At 43.9% G+C, this 25,042-nt stretch overlaps 1 protein-coding gene across 1 annotated transcript in view; it reads right to left on the bottom strand.

Moving 5' to 3' along the window:
• Positions 1–25,042, bottom strand: part of reck (reversion-inducing-cysteine-rich protein with kazal motifs) — a 68,084-nt gene that overhangs the window by 20,708 nt on the left and 22,334 nt on the right. Inside the window, exons 3-11 of the mRNA XM_028568982.1 lie at positions 15,047–15,121; positions 9,881–9,917; positions 7,160–7,245; positions 7,018–7,065; positions 6,444–6,477; positions 4,092–4,289; positions 2,993–3,257; positions 2,580–2,753; positions 1,071–1,283 (exon numbers count right to left, since the gene is read on the bottom strand). Coding sequence (XP_028424783.1) covers positions 1,071–1,283; positions 2,580–2,753; positions 2,993–3,257; positions 4,092–4,289; positions 6,444–6,477; positions 7,018–7,065; positions 7,160–7,245; positions 9,881–9,917; positions 15,047–15,121 — 1,130 coding nt within the window. The remainder of the gene's footprint in view (positions 1–1,070; positions 1,284–2,579; positions 2,754–2,992; positions 3,258–4,091; positions 4,290–6,443; positions 6,478–7,017; positions 7,066–7,159; positions 7,246–9,880; positions 9,918–15,046; positions 15,122–25,042) is intronic.

Below are 25,042 nucleotides of genomic sequence, written 5' to 3'. Positions count from 1 at the left end.
GCGTAGAGCTGATATATCGATATTGTGATATGAGACTAGATATCGTCTTAGATTTTGGATAAATGTTGTCTTTTCCTTGTTTTAAAGACCGAGCTGATGATGACAGAGCTGATAAAAAAAAGTAAAGAAAGTAGAAGGACAAGCAGCTCTTTGCAACTCAGAGATGAACAATACAGGAACACCAGGAGGTATTTGTGGCTGAATATTTTGGGGTGGGGGTGAAAAAGGACCAGTGCAGCTACGCCCCTGAGATAATAACTCCAGTCTGACTGGGGCTGACCTTCTGTTGTTTTGCTGTCAGAGTACATCTTGATAACTGGCACCAGAGCTTTAGAATAACGATGAATGCAGAACAACAATTACTGTTAGTATAGACCCCTGTGTGTGAGACAAGTCCACACATCTGTCACTGTTGGTTCAGGCTTGTTCTCATGGTATGTATTACTGTCAACCTGAGGTTTGCTGTGAGTGAGCCCCTCCAGTGTCTGCAGTGATTTTGACCGGAGCACCTACAATAAGAGCAGGAGGTCGGGCTGGTCAATAGGACCCAAAACACACTGCTGTATTTAAACCAAACCACAATCTTTTTTTCTAATTTTAAAGTGCTCATATGCTTTTTGGCTTTTGCCCTTTCCTTTATTGTGTTATATACAATAAAGGATATAACACAAGGAACTTGTTTTTGGTGTTCCACCAAAACAAGTTCCTTGCATAGAGGTTATATAGCAAAGGCACCGTGGCTCTGTGCAGTGTTTAGCACCGCCCAAGACGATTGTGATTGGTTTAAAGAAATGCCAATAAACCAGAGCACGCTTTTCTCCCATCCAGGAATGCTGTGTGGACTAGCCAGACCCTCCTCCGCAGCGCTGTGGAGGAAGGTCTGGAAAAGCGAGACTAATGGAACGGTCATAATTGCTAAGGTATCTAGGAATCTGTTGATGAGAATATACTCAGATTGGTTATAGGTCAACTGATGTTTCCCTGCACAGTTGTCCTCCTGCTCATGTTCACCCTGTTGCGAGTCACTATGGCGTAGTAACTGGTCACCTGCAGGGTGGTAGCGGACCTACTTGCATATGACGCTCCCTCTGGACTTGCTGTGGCAGGGTTTGATCTGCAGGGAGCAGGCCACGGCCTTCCACATGTCCGGCAGACACTTCCTGATGTCCAACACAGGGATGTTCATGAACGGCATCTTGATCGTCCCATTGGACCACAGCTTGATGTCGTTCATGGCGCCCTGGTCTGACTGGACGTTACAGCTGCGGAACAGCTCTGTGGGCCTGTGGACAGAGACAGACCGCGGCGATTGGACAAGAGTGCAAAGTGAAAGCACACCTAGAATGCTAAACATACGGTATACCAAACTATTTAATGGTGTGTTCTTTTTGTCCACCGAAGTCGATTTACGAGTTGTTTTCCGGAGTTACGAACCGGAAGTTGCAAAAAGAACGCCACCGAGGTCGTATATACAACTCGTGAAGTCGTCTGAACTCAGAGGACCCCGAGATCACTTTCAAAGATGGCTACGTCGTGCATCACACGTAGTAAACATTGTGGTTTTCTACAATTTTAAGCACTTTTGTCTTTGTTGTAACCAAATGAAGAAGTGGTACACATAGCGCTGTATACTGCTACCTATAGGCATGTCTCTACAGTCTTATAAGGAGTTAAATACCACCTGATTAGTTATTTTGTAGCTTGTGCAGCTGAAATTGGCTAGAGACGCTCGGTTGCTATATGACAACAACGGCTTAAACCGAGCCTTGAGCAGAAAGCAGAGCAGTAGCCAAACGTTAATGTTAATCAAAACGTAATTTTCATGTATCAAACTGTGAAATATATGTCTGTAATATGTCAATAACTGGGTGAATAGAATCCTAAATGTTACTAAAAATGTTACAAAAATGCATCTTTTCTCCGACTCGTAGTATTGTGTGACAAAATGAACGCAACAACCCCGCGGTTACTCGTTTTCCGACATGGATGTGACGTCACACTCGAGCTACTAGTCGCGATTACAAGACAAAAAGAACGCACCATAACAATGCTAGCTGGGGATTGTATCTTTGTAACACTGTGTGCTCAGAGGGAGTCCCTCTGCATAATGTGAGGGTTGTTTTCCTCTTCCACTGCACCAGGAAGTGTCTTTGATGTCTGATTGGTGGGTTTGGTCTCAAGTGAGTCAGCTAATTGGTGGTTTAAAAGGAGAAGGTTCCAGGCAGCAGCTTGGGTGTGGTTCATCATTTACTCCTGATGGGTGGATGCTTTGTTTATCTTGCAGCAGCCGTGTGTGTGTGTATGTGTGTGTGTGTGTGTCTCTGTGGGTTGTAAAACCCTGCATCCTTTACTTTATTTAAGCCCAGCATGGTCAACAGTGTTTTTTTTCTCTCAAACCCAAACTAAATGTGGCGTCCGCTGGCGGTCCCAGCAGCTCAGTCGGGGCTGCTGCAGCTCATACAATCAGGCTCCTTATCTTCTTTTCAAAAAAAGATCTGTTTGAATCCTCACATTGAACCGTGACTCATGTCAGAGGACCACCCTGCTGGCAGACGGAGAGAGCAGCTGGGGGGTCTGACCTGTTGTTGAAGTTGGTGCAGTAGGCCAGGTCCTTGCAGCCCAGCTGGCACGGCTCTCTGACGTCAGCCAGGCAGTTGATGAGCTCCGTCTCCACCGGGTTGTACTCACAGAGCTGGTCAAAGTCCTGCCATGTCTGGCTGCCCCAGTTAGTGCTGATCTCCTGACACATGTCCCTGTGAGAGCAGAGCACAGTCTGGTCAGAGTCTGGGGTTAGGGTTAGAGCAGTGTGTGTACCTGCAGAGTGATATATTGAGGTTAGGGGTAGAGCAGTGTGTGTACCTGCAGAGTGATGTGTTGTGTTAGGGTTAGAGCAGTGTGTGTACCTGCAGAGTGAAATGTTGGGTTAGTGTTAGAGCAGTGTGTGTACCTGCAGAGTGATATATTGAGGTTAGGGGTAGAGCACTGTGTGTACCTGCAGACTGATGTGTTCGCTTTGGAGCAGCAGTGCAGCTTGGCACAGTCCATCTTGGCAGGGTGGGCAGGCTCCTCTTCAGGTGGGGAGGGAGGGTGGGCGCTGCCCAGGAAGCACTGCCACATGGGTTCCTGAGGGAGAGGCTGGGAGCCACACTCGTCGATCAAACCCTCCATGATCTCATGTTCGGTGCTCATAGTGCGAAGGATTCGCCGGCACGCCTCCTGGCAGTGGGTGGCCTCTGCCCGGTCACAGCAGTACAGACCTGTGAGCAAAGTGTACTCCATCAGGATATGTATGGCTCTCTGGATCATCACAGACGGACTGACAGAACATGGCATGAAAGTAGTGCAGTAGTTTTATTTATTTATGACATTGTGCAATATACTCCTTACCCTACCGTATTCTATTTATTGATGTGTGTATGTTATGTTTTAGATAAATAGTGCTGTAGATGTCTGGTTCAACGTTTGTGTTGTGGATTATGTGTCAATATGCCTGTACTGTACAACAAATTGCCTCTCGGGGACATTCAAGTTCTCTAAGTTTTCCAAGTCTAAGTCTAAGACATAAACACTGGAGATGTGTTCACTGTCTAAAAGGAGACTCCGGTAAAAACCTGTGTCATTGCGCTCTGATGCACTACCTGGTGCCTTTTATGGGCTGTCTGCTGAGGACTGCTTAGCCTGAAGTCACAGTATAGATTTCATTAATTTCCATTAACTCATTTATCTTTCATCTCATAATTTATATTTGTTTCACAAAAACTTTGAATGCAAAGATATATTTACAATGTGATGACTTCTGCTGGCTGTTACATGAACACTGGATACTGTTCTGTGTGTTCAACTAAACTTGCAAACTGTATATCTTATACCTATGTATATATACTGTATATACAGTAAACATACTTTATCATATACCTTATATAAAAAAATGCTGGACATTTGCACAGCAGAAGTGCATTTACTAAAGAACAGTACATTAGGGAGAAAGTGTGAGAGTGAATCTGTGTGAATGATGTTTGTGCAGCAGCTTTCAAGCTAAAGTATCCACACGATGTGTTGGACCAATGGCTCATGCAGGCAGAGCCACTTACTGTCGATGGGGCTGCGTATGGGGTAGGACTTGGTGAAGTTGTCGACGCAGCTGAGCAGCTGAGCGCTGTGACTCTGGCAGTACTCCCTGACAGCGTTGATCTGGGACACGGTGGGGGTCGAGTCGGTCCTGAAGATGGCCTGGCAGTACTCCCTGCAGGTGGTGTGACGCCCTGAATAGCTGCAGCATGTGGAGCCCACTGCAGGAACACACACACACACACACACACACACACACACACACACACACACACACACACACACACAAACACACACACACAAAAACATTTTGGGAAATATCATTACTCACTTTCTGGTAGAGAGTTAGCTCCCTCGCACGGCAGCTGGCTTCTCGTGAAATCACGAGATCACGTGAAAATCGCAGGATCACATATCGCACACACCAAAATCAATCTATTCAAGGCTTGTAGTAATGTGTTTGTGTCTGAACTACCAGCTGACCGAACCAATCAGTGTCCGGGGGGGAGGAGCTACTGGCAGCTGTGGGTGTGTTTTAGGTGTGTGTGACAAAACAGAGAGGCGACTGTTTGTTCAAAACAACATTGGCGGAGTTTAGTGTAGATGCTGCAGTAGCATCAGTTCTATCAGAACTGGAGAGGAATACTGGTGCTGAAGGCTTTTCTGTGTGGAATCACCATAATCACCTGCCAGATATTTTTTGAAAACAGTTTCCAATGACGGCTTCTCAGATGGTTCTGTGTAATAAACCATGTGATGCGTCAAGAGTAAGATGAAAAGATTGACACTCACACGGGTGAATAGTAATATTACCCTAAAAGTCAAACTGTTCCTTTCAGCTTCTTTGCAGGAAGCATGAGAGACCTTAAGCATTCATTATACTCGCCATTCCCGACCTGCCTGCCTGTGACGTCATGGGAGCGCCGTAACTACCGACTTTGCTCTTTCTACGGACTAGAAGAAGAAGAAAAAGGTAAACAACGGCAGAACTGGCAGCAGCATTGCCGTCAATATCAACAGTGGCTAAGATGATATTGGAGTCAATGGCCGAAGACGAAGAGAAGCACGTTGAATACTTCAGAATGTCTGCACAACGATTCGATGACCTACTTGGTCGGATCAAGCCTTTCATTCGCCATAAAAGAACTCATCTTAACCCAGTAAGTTTACAAGAGAGACTTGCAGTCATGCATCCTGGCATCCGGTACCAGTCAGAATGCAGTTGCTATTGACGCACTTGCTCGGAAAGCTTGCCCTCAAACTCGTCCATGCTTCCTGTTTCCACCATGTATATAGAGTGGTGCGCGACCTCTTTAAATCCTGGCACGCCAGCCAAATCTACGTCATTTTGACGTCACATTGTCGCGCGACAGGTGGGGAGCGGCGACTGTAAAGAGGCCTTTAGTGTCTGTGGTCAATGACCGAAAGCCAAAGCGTCGACACCTACAGTGTGATGGAGTGCAGTGCTGCTTAATGTATGTACTGTTGCTGCCGCCAAGCAGAGACTTTCATTTGTCAACTAATTCAAACGTACTCCAACATCTTTCACCGTCGATCCACTAAATAAACATAATATCTACATACATGGCATTTGGTTGGACGCTAGTCTAAAATAGTTTAGATTTGTGTACATTGTTTCTGTTAAACATATTGTATTAAGTGTCCATTTCATTATAATATTCACATTATCATAAATAATTGAACATGCACATGTATTTTAATTTCCGTTAAAGAGGGGTGGAGGTGGGGGTCACATATGAGCATTTAAAAATGTACTTGAAAGTAACGCAATAGTTACTTTCTGAAGTAACTAGTTACTTTCATAATGTATAACTGAGTAACTAATTTAGTTACTTTTTGGAAGAACTAGTAAATGTAACTAATTGCTTTTTTAAAGTAACTTGCCCAACACTGCACACACTATACATGTTTCTGTTTATTGATACATATGATTTATGATCAGAATAAATCTTGGCATGGATTGAGTGTTAGGTCCTGAGTCCAATGGCTGGACACATACTCAGTGGCAGATACAAACACTCCTCAGATGGCATCAATCTGTCTGAAGCTGACATTAAGCATACATGAGAGTGCTCATCAGGAAGTTACTGAGCTCACATCCTGCCAGCTCTGCTCTGCTCTGTGTGTGTGTGTGTGTGTGTGTGTGTGCATGTTGTGTATTCACAGAAAGATAAACACACAAGCCCATCTATTGGTCCGAGAAGATAGCGCTGTGTTTATGTATTTAATGGCTGGAAGCAGATATACAAGATTAGTGTTTGCAGTTGTTGGTGTCTTCACTGTTTATCCTGTGTGTGTGTGTGTGTGTGTGTGTGTGTGTGTGTGTGTGTGTGTCTGCGAGAGGAACAACTTACTTTCATTTTTGGTGATGCAGCTGTAGAGGGGGTTCTAGAAGGAGAAGAGAGAAGCGGTGGTGAAGCTGTTTCCAGTGACTAACTGAAAGCTGGCAGAGCCCCGACGTTTCCTCTCCACCCTGAAGGTGTGACAATACTCTGCACACACAGGGAACATCTTTCGGATCCCTTTAACCACGTTAGGACCATGCTGGATTAATCTCAGGTTGGGAATCACTGCTCTATAGGTAGATGAATATGTCTTTGTCTTCTTCTATTTATTTATGTATATATGTCATGGTGTTTTTCCCTTTGCATCGGGTTTTCTGTTAAACAATGTTGTTCATTCTGTTTTCACTTAAAAAACTTAAAATGTGTCCAACAGACACCTTTACCATAAAGGTGACTATTAGGATGGTATTGTGTTTCACAGCAGTGGTACCACAAGTGCAATGGGTAGTAGAGGTACAGGTATTAGGAAGAGCGGTAGTAATCTATCTTTTTATTTCATTCCTATTAGGTCATGTCAGAATGAGAGAACTCTTGTAATCATCATCACAAGAAGCTGCAGCCGAAGTTGTGTGATTGGACTTACCTCTGTGACTTTTTTGCAGACCTTTGATATGTCATTCTTAGAGGATGCCTTTAAGGGAGAGGAAATGAAATCATGAAACCGGAAGAGAAAACTGTAGGACCTGAAGGTCTGAGCCAAAGGAACGGTATTCCCGTTATCTCACCTGTCTGCATTCCCTGCGACACTCGGCTGAGATAGCCAGCTCGCAGCAGCCCAGCCCCACCCAGCCATCGGACTTCCGGGATACTCCTGGACACGAATCAAACAGCACACACCATCAGTCATGTGTTATGGGAACAGTCTGTGGAGGCTGGTTGATTCAGCACACAACACTGGCCTTTCATAAAAGCTAGATATAATATGTATTGTCCACTGCTTTGTACTTGTTGTTCATGGTGAAACTTCTTTTATTACATGGTCCTTTCTTTTCCGTCTGTCTGTTACCAGGGTATTTAAATATGACTTGGCAGATTGGAATTCCAGTAGTTTCTGTGGCGATTGGAGTCGTTCCTGCTTCTGCTGCCATTGACCGATCTTCGGCTCCCCCCCCACCCCCCCCCCCTTACGTCACTGACCAATCACAACTAAACATGTACTCGGACAACCTCGGCCATCTTTCTTTTCCCGCTAATGCTTCGGGCCGGGCAAGGTGCGATTCTAAGATCAGACCTTTAGGGGGGCTCAGCCACTATTAATACTATGATGGAACTAAACCTGACACTTTAAGTCACAGTAATAACGACCAATTTGAAACAACGTTCTAACATTCAGCAAATTCTTTTTTACTTACGTTTCAATTTGGGTTCTAATCTGTGCCATGGAATGACCAACTTCTTCTCTGGGGACTACCGATGTGAAACTTCACAGCCGCACTCCTGCTCTCCCTCTGACAGATTAGATAGAGACTCAGCCAAAGGCGGGAGTCTGGCACAGCCACCTCCAATTGGCCAAAACAACCATTTTTCTATTAACCCCTTTCCTTGAGGGGGTTACAGGTGCACAGCATTGGCGACAGCAACACAGGATATTAAACCTGTTTCAAGCCCTTTTAACCTGTAATTGTTTGTCCTCTGTCACTAACAGACAAGATAGCATAGTTTTTTAATTGTTTTTTATTATTATAATTTTTAGGGGGGCTGAGATGAAATTAAGGGTGGCTTGAGCCCCCCTAAAAAGGGTCTAAAATCGCCAATGTAGGGCACTGCCTACATTCCTTCTCCAAAATGACCTGTTTTCATGCCATTTCCAAAGCCCAAAACTAACATTTACATTATTACTGTTTCACTAAACTGCACCTAAATTATGCTTTTCTACCTTTTTTACACTTAAATGCACAATATGTTATCTTCTATCGATCAAAACAATAAAGAAAGGCGCAGTTTGGTGGCTGTATGACGTAGCGTGGGATAACGGGAGTTGTCTTCCCCACCACTGGCCTCATTGCATGAAAGGCTTTTCTGCCTTTAATTGACAGGACAGTTAGGTGAGAAAGGGGAAAGAGAGGGGGAAGACATGCAGGAAATCGTCACAGGTCGGACTCAAACCCTGGACCTCGGCATCGAGGTATAAACCTCCATGTATACGTGCGCCTGCTCTACCCACTGAGCAATTGGTTTCACACACGACACGAATGCCGGTCTCCCAGGTGAAAGTCCTGTGAGCGTTTGACCCATCCACCCAACCTGCCTCGCCATGTTACAGCACCGCGGTCCAGCAGTTGCTCTAAGTGTCGGTTATTGACCCGGATTGGGTGATCCAGCCTCTTGAGCCAACTAGGAGGCAGAGTAGGCCCCGCAGCCTCATATCTATGGTAGCGGTAACAACGGTTTCAATCAGCTGATAACATTCAGAGTGGTTGTCAACATGTTATCTTCCGTCTCTCTTTTGTTGTACCAAACAGATACTGAGCGGGGGATTTTGTGCACTGTTACACCCCTATCACTATTCACTGTGTGAATGTTGAGTTCCACAGCCCTTTGCAGGAGCTGAGGAAAGGTATTCTGGAAAATAAAGATCATTGATTGAAGTTGGCACGTGGAGGCTTTTAAATCGCTAAAAGCAGCTGGAACGCAGTGAAGATCAGAGAATCGATGATGGAGGGAAGGTCCTGAAGCTATGTGGATGCCAGTGTTCAGTGGCTGAAAAAGGTACGAATAACGAAAGCTTCCATCTGGAGGCTATTAGGCTTCTGACAGGTAGATTTGTTCCAAGCACAGCCAGCAGGAGTTAGGCCTTTGATCCGCCGCCTGTTTTGTGCTCTGGTCAGTGCCAGCTCTCCTCCCAGCTGTTACAGCTTCACGGCTGCCAGTTCTTCTCATGCAACCAGATACACGCAGTAGATACAGCTCCGCTTAAATGCTATGTTTCAAGTATTTTCTACAGGCAAGGCATCTCCTTTTGATTTATAAGAATATAGCTCCATGAGCACTCAGTCAGGAGTGCTTCCAGACACGTGACTGTCGTGTCTTATAAAGCTGACATGGGTACCATGTCAGCAAATAGTCCTCATACATCCAACAGACATGCAGCAACATAAGCCTTAACTTACACTCAATATTCTCTCTCTTTTAGCTCTGTTTTAGGTCTCCACCAACTCCTGAGGGAAATCTCTGTCTCTTTAGCTGCTAAATGCTCCGCTATGTTCACCAGCTAGTCTCTGACTGGGTCTATCTGCTGCACAGTGGCTTTATCTGAAAAATAGCAGATCAGAACAGAGCTGAGGTGAATTGCCGTCAGTGGGAATTCTCTGTGGGTTCATCCTTACGAACAGCACCTTTCACGGGACACATTTGACTTATTGATCGTGTACAAATATTGATACTAAAACCAGGAGATGCCAAAGTGAGAAATGTTAAAATGCGACACATACAGGGTTTAGTATTACCTGGAAGTGTAGAGTTGATGCACATCCAAAGTTCATTCTGGAAGACAAAGGAGAAGAACAGGTTCATGTCAGTTTAGTAAAAACTGTATATAACGTGTAATATTTCTCATTTCTTATAGAAGCAATGCTACTTCTCCGACTGTTCACCCAGGTCTCTTTAGCTTTAAGGTAACTGCTAACATTGGATAAAAGACGGTTTCCAGTCATACCAAGTCAAGTTTATGGTTGCGATCAAGGAAAAGTGGTTGGTTCAAATTAGGTTTGCATCTGATCAGATGGAGTGCTGTAATGACACACGATGCTCCAGGCACAAATGGACCGGGGCTTCACCCAGAGTTCCATGAAGGGACTTTAGAGTTCACCGCTAACCATCTGGGCAGGAACTGGGACCACAAGTTCAATATCTGTCAATCGCCTGTTTGGAGCTGAGGTGGGACAGAGTGGCAGCCATGCTCTGAGACCATAATGTCTCAAACATGTAGAAATAAAATGACCCTATAATGATCCTGTTTCACTGCCCAGTTACCGTGGCCCTTGTACATGTTAGTGCACGTCAGTGCACGGGTCCACTACGTGACTATGGAGCGTACCACGTGTGTGCATATTTCGACAGAGTGACAGTGTAAGTGAAGAAATAGATAGAGACAACGGAACAGAAAACGGAACGAAACAGAGAAGCGAAAGAAAAGTTGTGTCCTGTTCTCTTTATTTATATATTTGTTACTGTCCAATCAGTAAAACATGTCCTGTTCTCTTTATTTATTTATATATTTTATACTGTCCAACCAGTAGAACATGTCCTGTTCTGTAGACATGGTCCTTATTTATTTATTCATGTTGGACCAGTCCAATATGACTGTCAGTTGAAAGAAACCTTGGGTTGTAAGAAAACTTCTTTAATTCTAACTATTTTGTCTATTTGATGCGTTTTCCCATTTTTGTTGTAATTTTACACATTTAAAAATATTGAAATTAATATCAATATTGCAATATTCATAATCAATATCGCAATATCAAATTTTGTCAATATCGTGCAACCCTAATGCCAGTTCACTTGCTGGGCACTGCCAAGGCACCGAACCTTTCCCAACCGCTCAGGGCGCCTGTTCAGCAGCTGATGAATGTAAGAAGTTGGTTTCTCTAATTTCACAAAGAACAAACAGACATTCCCTGGATCTGTTGAGAAGCAGGAAAACATATGAATCCTATGGCCGGGTTTGTGGTGAAATGTTGTGGCATTAATCATCACAAACAAGCTCGTCTGTCTCCGACAGAGAGACTCAGAGAGGGCCAGCAGCACAGAGACACATTGGAAATAGAAGAGAAGTCCCTTTCATGCTCTTACCTTTTGTTTTTACAGAACAGTCATTTGTTTTAAAGTTACTGTTAACACTCCCGCCGTGTCTCTTGGCTGGGGAACAAAGGACCCTATCAGCCGGTGTCGGCGTCGTTTGTGACGCAGAGCAAGGAGTATCAGCGTCTTTCCATGAAGCATAAACATGATTTGTGATCAAGCAGGGGCCAATGAGGCAAGAACATGACAGGATGAATAATGTTGCAGTTTAGATGAGCCGATGCAGAAATCCCTTTGGTGGACCCTGAAAGCCAGAGCCTTTGTGTGCACGTGTGGGATCAAAGTTTTCATTTTGTCTCTTTTTTTGTTACAGGGTGATATGATTGAGAATTCAACATTAGACCAACTAAGGGTTTCTCTCTTCAGGTCAGAAAAGGCCTGGATTCAACTGTGGTGAATACAGTAGAAACATACAGTATCTGCGCAGAGTTAAATCTTTAGTGCATAACTTTTCTATATTAATGAACGTCCTATCAGCTCCACACAACTCTCTCTGGATTTCTCAGTATGGCTACGTTCAGAAGATCGTTGCGTCTGGTGACTTTCCCGCGCAGAAACTCGAGTGAAGATAATGAGCTCTTCTGAAGAGTCCATCATGTTTTTTTATTCCTCCGTTTCCTCCTTGGCTACTAGCGCGCGATCACGGAGGGCTTGTATCATGTGGATGCACCGACAGTGTTTTTGTCATTACTTAGAATTCCTCATGGGCGAGACAGAAACTACACACTATGGCTTTAAACGTATGGAATGAAATTACTATTATGGCTGGATGAACCTGTTGGGGGGAGGGGGGTCCAGGGCCCATCCCTCATCTTGCCCTCATTAAAGATGTGCCGGTATAGCAGTTTGAATGTATACCATGGTCAAAGATGATCACCATGAACACTGCACAGCTCTGCAGCCTTCATTAGCACTCTGACTCTGTTTACTGGTCAAACAGAGACCACAGCCACAGCTTTCCCTAGCGTTAGCATGTAGCTACATGTAGCAGTGTATGTAAAATCATAGACAGTATATAATGGACCAACAGATCCCGTTGCTCTGGACGGAGACCAGTGAAGTACTGTATATTAGAAGCACTTTTCCGGTGAGCGTTGAGTGTTACTGAGCAGCCTCCAACTGAGCTTGAAGACGTAGATGTGACGTGAGCAACCTGTCTGAAAGTGTGAAGTCTTCGGGTAGCTGTGCCAAGAGAAATCTCAATCATTCCCAATCTTACAGAGACGGAGAGCGTAGGTATATGTAAGGAGATAACATGGGCACAGGCAAATTTTTGCTAACTAAAATGCTAGTTAACATTAGTAATTAAACTTAAACAGCTAATGTAAGTCGAAACTGCCTACATGCTTCTCCTGACTATATGGTAATATAAGTACAGTAAGTCATGTGGTTATGACACAATCGTTAGCCTATTTTTAAAATAACGTCTGCTACGGAGCCATAACGTGAGATACAAGGTAATGGAGCCTTTTATACATTGTCGTGTTTCTTTAGAAATAAACAATGGACGAATTACATCTTCAAACGCTTCAGATGTAAAGTTATTCGCTGTCAAAGTGACGTCAAAATGAATGGCAGTCAATGGGATGCTAACGGGAGGGGAGTGCTTGTTATCATCAAAATGGCGCCATAGGAGCTACGCTTGCCAGGCGTTCGCTTACCCCCTTGTGTAAAATGCAAACACTGCAGTAACCTCTGATGTTGCTGATGTTAAGTTCTCGGGGACATGTCCAGTTGGGTAGGTTTTGGTTGAGACCCCTTCATTGGTGAATTGTCACAGTAGAAAGTGCTGCTATACTCCCTTACAGTCATTCTGTGTTGCCTGTGTTGACGTTGACATGTCCAGCATCCTAGCATCTCCCCCCCTCTCAGAGGGGTCCTGTCTTTAGGGCGGAACAGCAGAGACGTGAAGGTGTGGAGTGCTGACTCCTTTCACACATGCACTACAAAGCTGAACTTCTGTAGACGTTGCTCTGAGAGAAGCTGGGAGCTGGGGGCGCGTCGGGGGGGTCCCTGATGATTACCGTCTGTCCTGGTTTGGCTCATTGTACCCTTTTTGGAGTCGTGCTGTGTGCAGGAGGCTCCTCACCGCTGATCTGCCTAAACAAGGTGTCAGCCCGCACTCATCTGACAACTCAGCTGTCTCCATGACATTTGTTTTGTCAAATGACCGTTTTTAGGGACAAAAATGAACTTTCACGCCCATCAATTTCCAGTTATAATCTGTGTGTAAATCTGGACCAAAGTAGGGTAACAAAACCAACATTGTGACAGCACAAAAACCTAATCCTGAATTGCTAAATGCAATCAGTTACACATTTATGAATAGCATTTCGTTCCCAATTCAGTTAGACCATCGGCTGCAACCACACACGCATACATGTGAATTGTGTGTACTGTAAATACAATCACTAGTCTACAGTGTTTCTGCATCAGTTCAGCTGAATAACAACACACATGTTGGACACATGTTCATTTAACTGTGCGTGCATGTGTGTGTGTGTGTGGTTCAGCCAGGTGCTCCAGTATTCTGGTAACCACAACCACCAACCCACTTCCTGCTGAAGTCTAATGAGAGAGTCGATTCTAATGTAAGTAACCCAACAAGACATCACAAGAATACATAAATGACTCCCAACAGTTTGGATTTTTGTACTTTCAGTTATGATTTTTGGAGAACATACTTCCTCCAGTCAATCAACGGACTCCACTCTTTTCCTCCCGTGCACAATTACTGACTGAGCCTTTCATTACTGATGCAACAATCAAACCTGGACTGTAGAAGGAAACATGTTACACTATGGTTAGCATATTGATAATGTCAGCGTTCAGCAACTGACAGCCTTTGAAATAGCATAATGAAAACATGCTCTGTTGTGGCATTATGTCTCATAACTGTGCCTAAAGATGTAAGACGATAAAAGGTTTCCCAACAACAAAGTGGTCGTTTATGGATTCTGTTCATAATATATTATAAAAAACGCTCTACAATGGGACAGAATTTCTGTGCTAACATTTGCAATTAGGTCTGTGATTGTCACTGCTGTGATTGTACTGCTCAGCCTTGGATGGCTGCTGAAAGCGAACATGAGGGCTGTTGTTGTGTTTACATAAATCATAACTTGTAATAACCTGGAAACACCTTGTTACATATTTTGTTTGGTTGAATGCATGATTTTTTTTTCATGATGATTTAAATGAAATAAATAATCACATAAATGTGAACGTGAAAAATCACCATTTCATATACTGACATCTTGTGACTTGTGTTGTCCAAGCAGCAGTTGCACAGAGTTAAGCCCTTCATTCATTCGGTCATTATTCAGCACATCTAAGAGTGATTTCAACAAGCCAAAGGTTCAACGTGATTTCATTTTGACATTTAGACCAATCACTGCATCCCTTTAAAGGCACATAGAGCCGATAATCTGCCGTAGGACAGTCTGGCGAGGTCAGTGACTCGAGTCTGTTCGGTGTATTCCGTGATTATAAGAACTATTTTAGCACAATATGAGATTGTATTCTGAACGAGCCGCCATGAATTTCCGGAGAAACCAGAACCATGTGACGCGTCTGTCCAATCAGCTGCCGGTTTTCATTTTTTGGGCAACAATACAGATTAGCGCCGCCTGCTGCTATGGAGACGTATTGCGTCTCGTCTCTTCGGTGCATTCTGAGGCATTTCTTGGACCAACTCGGGGAGACTGATCAGTCCGACTGGCTTTTCTGCTGGTGTGCCTGCTGCTTTAAACCCCAACCAGGTGAAAAGAATGACTACAGCTAGTGTAGTTGTAATAGAGGGAGGGACTCACCATCAACTCTGGACAGTAACTGGGTAACCTCTGGAGGAGATGCTTCAGACGAGACTCACTCTTTATAGTGGCGAGCTGTGAGACAGGAGGAAAACACAGATTAAAATAACATGTTCTATATTCATGTGCCTCCTGGAAACTCCCAAAAAAAACAGCTGATCGCACAGACATCATACAAGGTGCACTCTCCTGGAGACAGGGCGACTCCAGCGTCCACAAATAACCTTAGAAATATTAAAACAGAAAGACACTTCAGATCTGTTTCTTCAGTATCTACAGTAATCCAGGTACATCCATAGTTACAGTGCAACATGACTTGTGCAGGTGGTGTACATCATTTACCAACATTTTAAAAGAAAAAAGAAAATAAAATAAAATAAGGCAAAAAGACTGGGCTAAGCTAACTTCGTACCTAAATAATGATGTAAAACCTGGTTTGAAAATAGCTAAATTAATTTATTCCAAAAGAAAAAGGACAAAATCCACTAAATACATTTCTGTTTGACACTATTTGACTATTCTTCCTCTTCGTTTTTTAATACTGACACGATAGCGGCTTCAACACAAAGTTCCACATCAGCTGCAGTCATCCTGGTTATTTAAAAAAAAAATAAAATAAAACGTCTCCACGTACGCTCATCGTCTCAAACACGTCCCATAGTACATCAACGGTTGTGATTGGCCCGTTGCGTCTCAGGACGCGGAGGAGGACCAGACGTGTCTGCCAGAGCAAATACAACACGAGCTCGCACATTCCTCTGGTTCCCAGGGATCTGCAACACCGACTCTATTATTACCCTGTTGCCGTTCAGAAGAATTGCTTGATTAATTCTACTTTTTTCACTCTGTCTTATTTTACACACACAGCGAACCAGAGACATGCAGCTGGAGAGATGTTGGAGTGATGGGAAGATGGGGCTGCCCATGGCCAGGCGGGCCCTGAGCAGTTAGGAGTGAGGGGCCCAGGAGAAGAACGCTCCGGTCCACGCTTTACTGTATAAATACATGATATGACTAGGGACTAGGTTTAAAGGGTCCAATCAATCCACTCTCAGATCCTCTGTCAATGTTAGATGATTCGGGAAAATTCCAAACTGCTCCAGCTGACTCCCACCCTGACTGGGTTCTCTGGCTGTTGAGGCAGTTTTTATGCTTCTGCGTCAACTCCACGCCGTAGCTACGGCGTCGCTCCTACGGCGTCGAGACCCTTTCGCAGTTCTGCATCGGGGTTGCTTTGCATCGCGGTGCATTTCGCCGCCGCAACGCTAGGGGGTGATAAGTCTGAGGTTATTTGCGAGGTGTCTGCCAGCCAGTTTATGTTATGTTAGCAAGCAGACTTTAGCACAACTGCCCACAAAGTACTGCTTGCTGGCGAAGTGTTAATTTCAAAACGTTACTGACATATAGACACTTTACAAACAGATAACCCCATCATTGTAACCAAAATATGTCTGTGTTTATTTGCAAAGCTGATGTCAGTGAACTAGCATGTTGCTAGTCCCCACAGTAGGCTGCTTGAAAGACCGACTATCAACACACAGGACGAGTTGACCAATCACGGTCCTTGCGGTCTGCGTAGCCTCGACGCAAAGTTAAATTTTTTTGGAGGTGCGCGTCGAGGTACAGCGGAGGGCTCGGAGAGGGGTTCGTGGCGACGCAGATGGGTCTGCGGGGGTACGCCGTCTATTCGACGCAGAAGCATAAATCGACCCATGCGACTATGGCTGTTGCCTACGTAGCAGTGCATGTATTGCTAGGATACGGCTGTCTTGATAAAGCTAATCAGCTAGCTAATCATTTATCATCCGCAGCGACGTTATAATGGAGGATCAGAGGAAAAGAAAAGGAAATTTCGTGGACATCGAGATACAGAAATGAATACAGCTGTACAGGGGAGGCGTGTCTGTGTTTGACTGACAGCAGCTGGCACAGGTAACGACAAATCACGGACGGACGGCGTGTTGTCAGGACCACACCAGCGTCTGAACAGGTACCGAAACCCGGTTACACTATGGAACCGGTTCCTACGCAAACAGTAGGAATCGGACCGGATTAGAATGCAAATTCCGGTTCCTCATTTCGGTTCCACTTAATGTGTCGACTATTATGTATATTTTCCCTCTGTCGCTCCGAAACGGACGTAAAAATATCCCCCTTTCTCTGTAGTCTACTGTTAGCTAGCTACCGTAAATCTAGGCTACTTTTAAAATGCCAGATTTTCCCTCTGGGCTCACCAAAACGGACGTAAAAACATATTAACCATTCACTGCACGTGATCGCTGGTAAACATATTACATCTCTGATGTCATTTTTCAGTTTTTCAAGAATCGGTTTAAGAATCAGAATGGTTTTAAAAGTACCGGTTCGACATCAGATAAAAATCCAAACAATACCCAACCCTAGTCACATCTGCATGTAAGCTGATCAGCTAGCTTAGCTAGCCCGATAACTGACATTAGCAGTGCACTTTCACCGTTGTACGTTTCTTTGGTCGCTCGCTTAACAAGTTGAGGTGAAGGACAAGACGTGTGCTCATGTTTGTAAGTTAGCTAGATGAAAAGTAAAACTTTAGCAGGAAAGCTAATGTGAGTTGTCGGTCACGGTTTGTAGCTCTTCTTTTTACTCATGTTAAAGTGCAGCTCTATTATAGAGTCATTGGAAGTGATGCATGTAGTATATATATTACGTTCACTTTGATCCATGAGACGGGTTGCACCTTCAGCCGTAATGTTTTCCTACACAGAGGAATGTGTCCAGACCATGGGAAAGTGTCCGTCCCAACACACACACACACACACACACACACACACACACACACACACACACACACACACACACACACACACACACACACACACACACACACACATAAAACACATCTGAAGGCTGAGCCTGGGATAATGCAGCCACTGCCAGCAGTCTCTGGCTGAAGTGTGAAGTCATGAAACCAAGTGGGTGAGATTTACAGCTTCACACACTCACAGAGATCTCTTCCCTTCCACAGCTATGAGACATGATCCCAGTGATTCTGTGAAAATGGATAGGCAAAGAATACCAAAGATGCTTGATGGTCAGCAGTCACAGTGTCATGATTTGTATCCCCCCTCTAAGGAATGTGTCTTTTCGCTGTCTATATGCATTGTGGGAAAATAAAACCATCAGTCAAACAATCAACAAATATCGCCCATTGCCAACTCTTGAGCAGTGGCAGCGCTTTGCTCTCTGTGAACAACAATATTGTGTGTTGCGGCCCAGAGGTTTCTCAACTGTGAGCCATGGGAAGGCCAGTGGGGAGGAGGGAGCGACGAAAGGATGGGGTGAAAGGGACGGGTGTGTTGGTAAAATGAAGGCAAGTTAGTTATACCTTTTCCTTTTAAAACACCTAACTTCTGCTTGGTTTACAGCCGGCGTCCCCACTACTCTGGGGATTAAAACCCCTAAACGGAGGCATTTGAAAGCTCTCCGACTCTGTTTCAGTTTGTAAACTCAGAGGTTGGGTTTTATTCTGGACCGGCAGAAACGGAGACCTTTGGAAACGATGCTGCACACACCCACGTCTGCTCCCTGATTGGGTCTCATCAGTCGTGTCGTGTCCTTCCCTGATTCGTCAGGCCCCTATCACGTGACCCTTTTCCAAAAGAAACAAACAACATCAGCTTTGACCACCGGTGGTAGGGTTAGGGTTAAGGCGCTGACACACCAACCCGATTACCGGCCGTCGGACAGTCCAGCGATGGTCGGTGACTCAAGTCTGTTCGGTGTGTTCCGTGTCGTCGTCAGTCGGAGGAGCCATCAGCTTTAATTTGGGCCGATTTTAGGCTAGTGACAAATGGTCAAAAAGGGCTTTAGTTTTTGAGATACCCCTACCGGAGGTAGAACTAAACCCAACAATGTTTTTCCTCATCTCTAAGGTCTACCATATATGAAATGGATTCTTGGCTAAAAATATTTTACTGCTAAGATTGTTAAATTAACATATATTGTAATACACCCCCAAACCAAAAAAGGACTAAAATATAGCCTGTCCGTATGGGAGTTAAGGCATAGAAACTAATGCACATCAATTACACAAGCTCTAAGAGCTTTGAAACTTGGCATGTTTGTAGTCAGGAAGTTGCTTTACCTACTGGAAAAGAAAGGATGTGAATATCTTAATGTATGGAATAAATAGAGACCTATAAACACATACCTAAAATAGGCGAACATGCAATGAATATCTATGCAGAATGGTTTCATTGACTTTGTGGTTACTTTGCCAGGGATTATCATAGAAACACCTAAGATGGCTTGTTGGAAAGGTGGGGTTGTGCTGAATCCAGGAATACCAAATATGTAAACATAGCATGACAAATCAGGGTGTTCCTTCACTCAATGTATGAGGTGTCCAAAATGAAAGAAAATGGAACACTGACATTATTTATTCTCAAGTCCAAAGCTTATTATCAGTGGTGAGAAGAATGTTGAGAAATTCAAATATAAGATACATTTCATAATGAAACATTTCATATGGCACCTTATACTATACAGTCCATATGGAAACAAAGATTGAAATCGAAAGATAACACCTTACCATAGCACAAACAGGAGACCAGGAGTCAGGATTGCAGTTTGACCTTAATGAGCCTTTTAATAAAACATAAAACTATAACTTAACACAATACAAATTAAATGACTGTCTTAAATCAAACAAATGGCAATCTAACAAAACAAAGGGGGAATGAGCCCACTCCTCACCTCACTGAATCTCAAGATCTTCTCAGGCTGTTTTTTTCTAGCAGCAACCATTTGGAACATTAACTGCTTTTGGTAACCATTCTGGGGGTTAGGGCATCTCCAGTGGCCACTTTGGGGAGGTCAGCTCCCCATGATGTTACAACTGCAACACACCACTGTCACTCATCTGGGTTCCAGAGAAGAGGTTTGACCAGGTGGCTGTGACGCCACACTACTGTTTGTTACAAGGCTCTAACGAGGCTCTAAGCACTTGTAAGTGCCTTGTACCAAACCATAATGTGGCGTCACAGCCACCTGGTCAAACCTCTTCTCTGGAACCAGTTGGTAGAGGATGGAGGCTCAGAAAAGATGGATGCATTGAACCTGTGATGTTCCAGAAGGGACTAGCACCTAATGAAGTTAGAGACATCACCCACCTCTACTGTAAAGACGGAAACTGCAACAATGCCACCAAATGCCAGTGTATTTCAGTGGGCCTGACCTGCACAGAGTTTTGCTCTTGTCCTTTCACAGACTGTCCAAATATTTCACTGATGACAGTGCAGATGAGGGACAGTGGTGTGTTGCAGTTGTAACATCATGCGGAGCTGAACTCCCCAAAGTGGTCACTTGCCCAGTACTGGTGATGTATGTGCTGACAAAGCTACATAGAGCAGCCTTGTTTGTGGTTTGGAACACTTGTTTGTCTTGTGATGATATGTGTTCATCTGCTGGTTTGAATGGTGCCTCTTCTTTGTCTATCAAGATCTTTGACTAAGTGTTGGTGGTCAAATCTATCAAACACTATAACAACTATGATACAACTTGTACAGCTTGCTGCAGAACTGGGACAGCACCATATATTCTTGTGACAGCAAACCATGCCATTTATAGTAAAGCACAACAGATCTTGTGGAGCAAACCATCGCCCTTACAAGGAAAGATCACAATGAGACTGGTAGGTATGCATATCATGATGGCTTACCTAGCAAGCATCGGAAAGCTCAGTGGCGATGGTGGACTCTTTGACATACTGAGTCAGATGCGTATGCAGAGGGAACATCTCGACAGTTGCTTCAAGGGAAACAGCTATCAAGAGGAGTAAGAAGCATAAAGCTAGCCTCTAAGGCTCCTACATCGCCAGTACTGGGCCAACGAGAATTTCTTCAGGGAACACTGTCATCTTAGCTGGCGGTTTTGAATATGGTCAGGAGGTTAAGAGGTTTAGCAAGTCAGGCATTGACTGCTTGACAGATCTTTACAGTGACCAGGAGGTGGCTGACACAAGGCTGGTGTTACATGCAATACATCTTGCACAGTCACATTCTCGTCTAATTGTCAAATGTGATGATACAGATGTACTAGATTTGCTTCTGTACTATTCAAGCAAAGGGATGTTTGGATCCTCAGCAGTGTTTATGCACTCTGGACATGGCCTTAAGGAAAGATTCGTCCCTATCTGTTTGATCGCTCAGAAGCTTGGAGCAGTGCTTTGTGAATGTTTACCTGCATGCCACGCCCTCACGGGTTGTAACACCACAAGCAGTTTGTACAGAATTGGGAAGGCCGCTGCCCTCACAAGACTGAAGACCCATCTTTGTAAGTTACAGGAAATTACTACATTTTGACTCTGTGGTAGCTTGGAAGAGGCTTTGCCTGTGGGAAGAAGGTATGCCCTCCCGTATGGCCAAAAGAAAAAGGTGGATGGGCAGCCTTGTACCAATCTGGATGAGCTGAGGTACAGATTAGCATCTGATGAGTGACAGTGGTGTGTTGCAGTTGGAACATCATGGGGGGCTGACCACTAGAGTCCAGATCGGGCCGAATTTTTCCCCCTCACAATGTTTGTTTTGTTAGATTGCCATTTGTTTGATTTAATTTGTATTGTGTTAAGTTATAGTTTTATGTTTTATTAAAAGGCTCATTAAGGTCAAACTGCAATCCTGACTCCTGTTTGTGCTATGGTAAGGTGTTATCTTTCAATTTCAATCTTTGTTTCCATATGGACTGTATAGTATAAGGTGCCATATGAAATGTTTCATTATAAAATGTATCTTATATTTGAATTTCTCAACATTCTTCTCACCACTGATAATAAGCGTTGGACTTGAGACTAAATTATGTCAGTGTTCCATTTTCTTTCATTTTGGACACCTCATACATTGAGTGAAAGAACACCCTGATTTGTCATGCTATGTTTACATATTTGGTATTCCTGGATTCAGCACAACCCCACCTTTCCAACAAGTCATCTTAGGTGTTTCTATGATAATCCCTGGCAAAGTAACCACAAAGTAAATGTAACCATTCTGCATAGATATTAATTTTTTGCATGTTCGCCTATTTTAGGTATGTGTTTATAGGTCTCTATATATTCCATACATTAAGATATTCACATCCTGTCTTTTCTAGTAGGTAAAGCAACTTCCTGACTACAAACATGCCAAGTTTCAAAGCTCTCAGAGCTTGTGTGATTGATCTGCATTAGTTTCTATGCCTTAACTCCCATTCGGACAGGCTATATTTTAGTCCTTTTTTGGTTTTGGGGTGCATAACAATATCTGTTAATTTAACAATCTTAGCAGTAAAATATTTTTAGCCAAGAATCCATTTCATATATGGGAGACCTTAGAGATGAGGAAAACATTGTTGGGTTTAGTTCTACCTCCGGTAGGGGTATCTCGAAAATTTGGGGGCATTGTCACTAGCCTATTTGACTTGTTGAATCGACCAGCGGGCAGTCGGACTCAGTGATTGGTGGAGAGCTAGCCCTTGACTAGCGAATCAGTGCACTTATATTAAAACACTTACCGGAAATGATGAGCGGGATCGAGCGTGACTAACGCCTCTCAAAATCTGACGAAAATCTTTCAAACTGACCTTTGTCGATTAAAAAAAAACAAAAAAACAGACAGATTCAGCAACTGCACGGCCTATTTTTCACTTAAAATGTTTTCAGAAACACGTTTCGGTGAACTATTTTCGTAAAATACAAGATCGTATTCCGAACAAGCCGCCATTATGGTCACCTTTGAAATTCAGGACAAGCCAGACCCACGTGACACCTTCGTCATTTCCGGTTAAAATTATTTGGCCGACAATACAGATTAGCGCCGCCTGCTGTTATGGAGACATATTACGTATCGCGCACACGCAGAACGTACGCTCAAGTCGGCGTCGCTTCGGTGTGTTCCGAGGCACTTTTTGGACCGATGGGAGCCGACTGATCAGTCCGACTGTCGGCCGTCTGGTTGGTGTGTCAGAGCCTTTAGGTTTAGGGTTATGTGATTTCAGTTGTGTTAGTATGGACCGAGATTAGTTCTGGAAACTGTGCTAAAAGGCTTTTTGATGTGGAAGATTGTTTAAAATCGCCGGTTTAAAATCACAAAAAGTCCCTGCTTCTAACTGCAGAACTTGCCTGACAATAAAATAGAAATAGAAATCCTGAGACAATTACATTTAGTCGGTTTGTCCGTTGGTTTGTTTGTCTGTCGGCAGGATTACAGAAAACCTTTCACGGTTTTAATGAGACTTTTCTGGAAGGGTGTAGCCTGGGCCGAGGAAGAACCCATTACATAGAGACATAGTGGAGCATTAGGCAGCTACAGAGACAAATTATGTTTCTATTTCTTTTCTGTGCCTGATGTCCTCTTGTTTGTGCATTGGAAGGGCTGAATGTGCTTTGTTTAGCATTCTAAATCTGCTCTATTTCTGTTTATTGTCACAGTTTTGCTGCTGCAATGGTGCACTGTCCCCGACGGCCTACTGAAGTCTTCACAAGGGTAAAAACTTGCTGTAGCACGAATCATTTAGGCTTCAGCTGCTCATACTGTGTCTGTAATCAGGTGTCCTCGGACTGTTCTTCAGATGACAGTAACTTCATCCACTGCTTTTCCAAATGCCCTTTCATCGCTGCTGAACTGACAGAAAAACACAGCAGCAAACAGAGCGCCAGTGATTTGTTGGCAGATAATCCAAGAAGAACTCTCTCTGACGCAACAAAAGACCAACGGGCCAAGCAGGCCATGTGTCAGACCCTCTTAGGCTGTATCCAGGCTGGCAGACTGGCAGGCTCTCTCCTCCAGCGCGGCAGGCCAAGGAAAAACGCTTTAGTACAATCATGGCGGCGGGGATTATATTTTAAGTCAAAATCAGCTGATTCTGTTCATAAGTGCTTTATGGCACGGGTCTTTGACATTTTTTTAAAACAAGGACCCCTTAACTGAAAGAGAGATGCAGCAGGGACCCCCTACTACATATAGTGTATAATATAAATTTTCACATTAAACTGGGCCTACGGTAACGTGTAGGGCGGCCTTAAGCCTTTATACATACATGTACCCTTTTTGTGCATGGAATACTAAGCTGTTAAAATGGCCTAATAATTGTTGGCATGATTTTAAAAATCCTGTTTTAATGTTAAAATCCTCAGGATTAACTGCCTCTGTGGATGGCTGCTTTAGTGACTACCTTACCTATAGGACCGTACGCAGTAGGGCTTTACATAATGCTAATAATATGTTGGATTCATGTTAAGACTTTTTAATTTTGGAATGTTTTCTTAAAAAATTAAACAATAATTTGGAGGTCCCCCCTGCATTGACTCTGAGGACCCCTTAGGGGCCCCAGACCCCCTGTTGAAGAGCTCTTTTAACAGTTAACAGGTTCAGTATGTGGATCGAAACAAAGTTCACGAGATGAGCTGATGTGTGCTATTCGTGCTGTTAAACGTGCAGCTTGGCGCCTGTAACATTTCCTCTGACGAGGTTTAGGCTTGTATTAAACTGTGCTGCATTCAGCCAAGCATCATACTAGCCCCACATGGACTATCCAACACCAACACCAAAGATTCTTTTGTACCTTAAAATAATGTTTCCGAAATGGTTTCAGTGGTTCAGTAACTCGTTCGAATGAGACGGTAATGGTAACGGTAACAGTAATCGGCAATTCTGCTTCCAACCTGTAGGGGGACCGATGAAGAAAAGTGCTTTGGTGCCTACTGTAAAGGTGCTGGTTGACAAGTAGCTAATGCTAATGATCTATAACGTTAGCTAATTCTTGGTGGGTAACGTAAGATTACGACATCATTCAACATGCTCAGTTATTTTTAGTATGATTGTTTTGACCACGGTTAACAACTCTGGACTAACCCACGAATTAACTGTATAGAGCACGCGGAGGTCAGAGTTGTTGGTGAGACTGGAGGCAGTGGGAGGACAGAAGAGGTGAAAGTGAGACCCAGATCATTTCAAGCATACTTTTAATGCTTTCCAAGCCTTTAGT

The sequence above is a fragment of the Perca flavescens genome, chromosome 22 (genome assembly GCF_004354835.1).
Source record: "Perca flavescens isolate YP-PL-M2 chromosome 22, PFLA_1.0, whole genome shotgun sequence".
NCBI lineage: Eukaryota > Metazoa > Chordata > Actinopteri > Perciformes > Percidae > Perca > Perca flavescens.
This window is presented reverse-complemented; position numbering and strand designations above follow the sequence as displayed.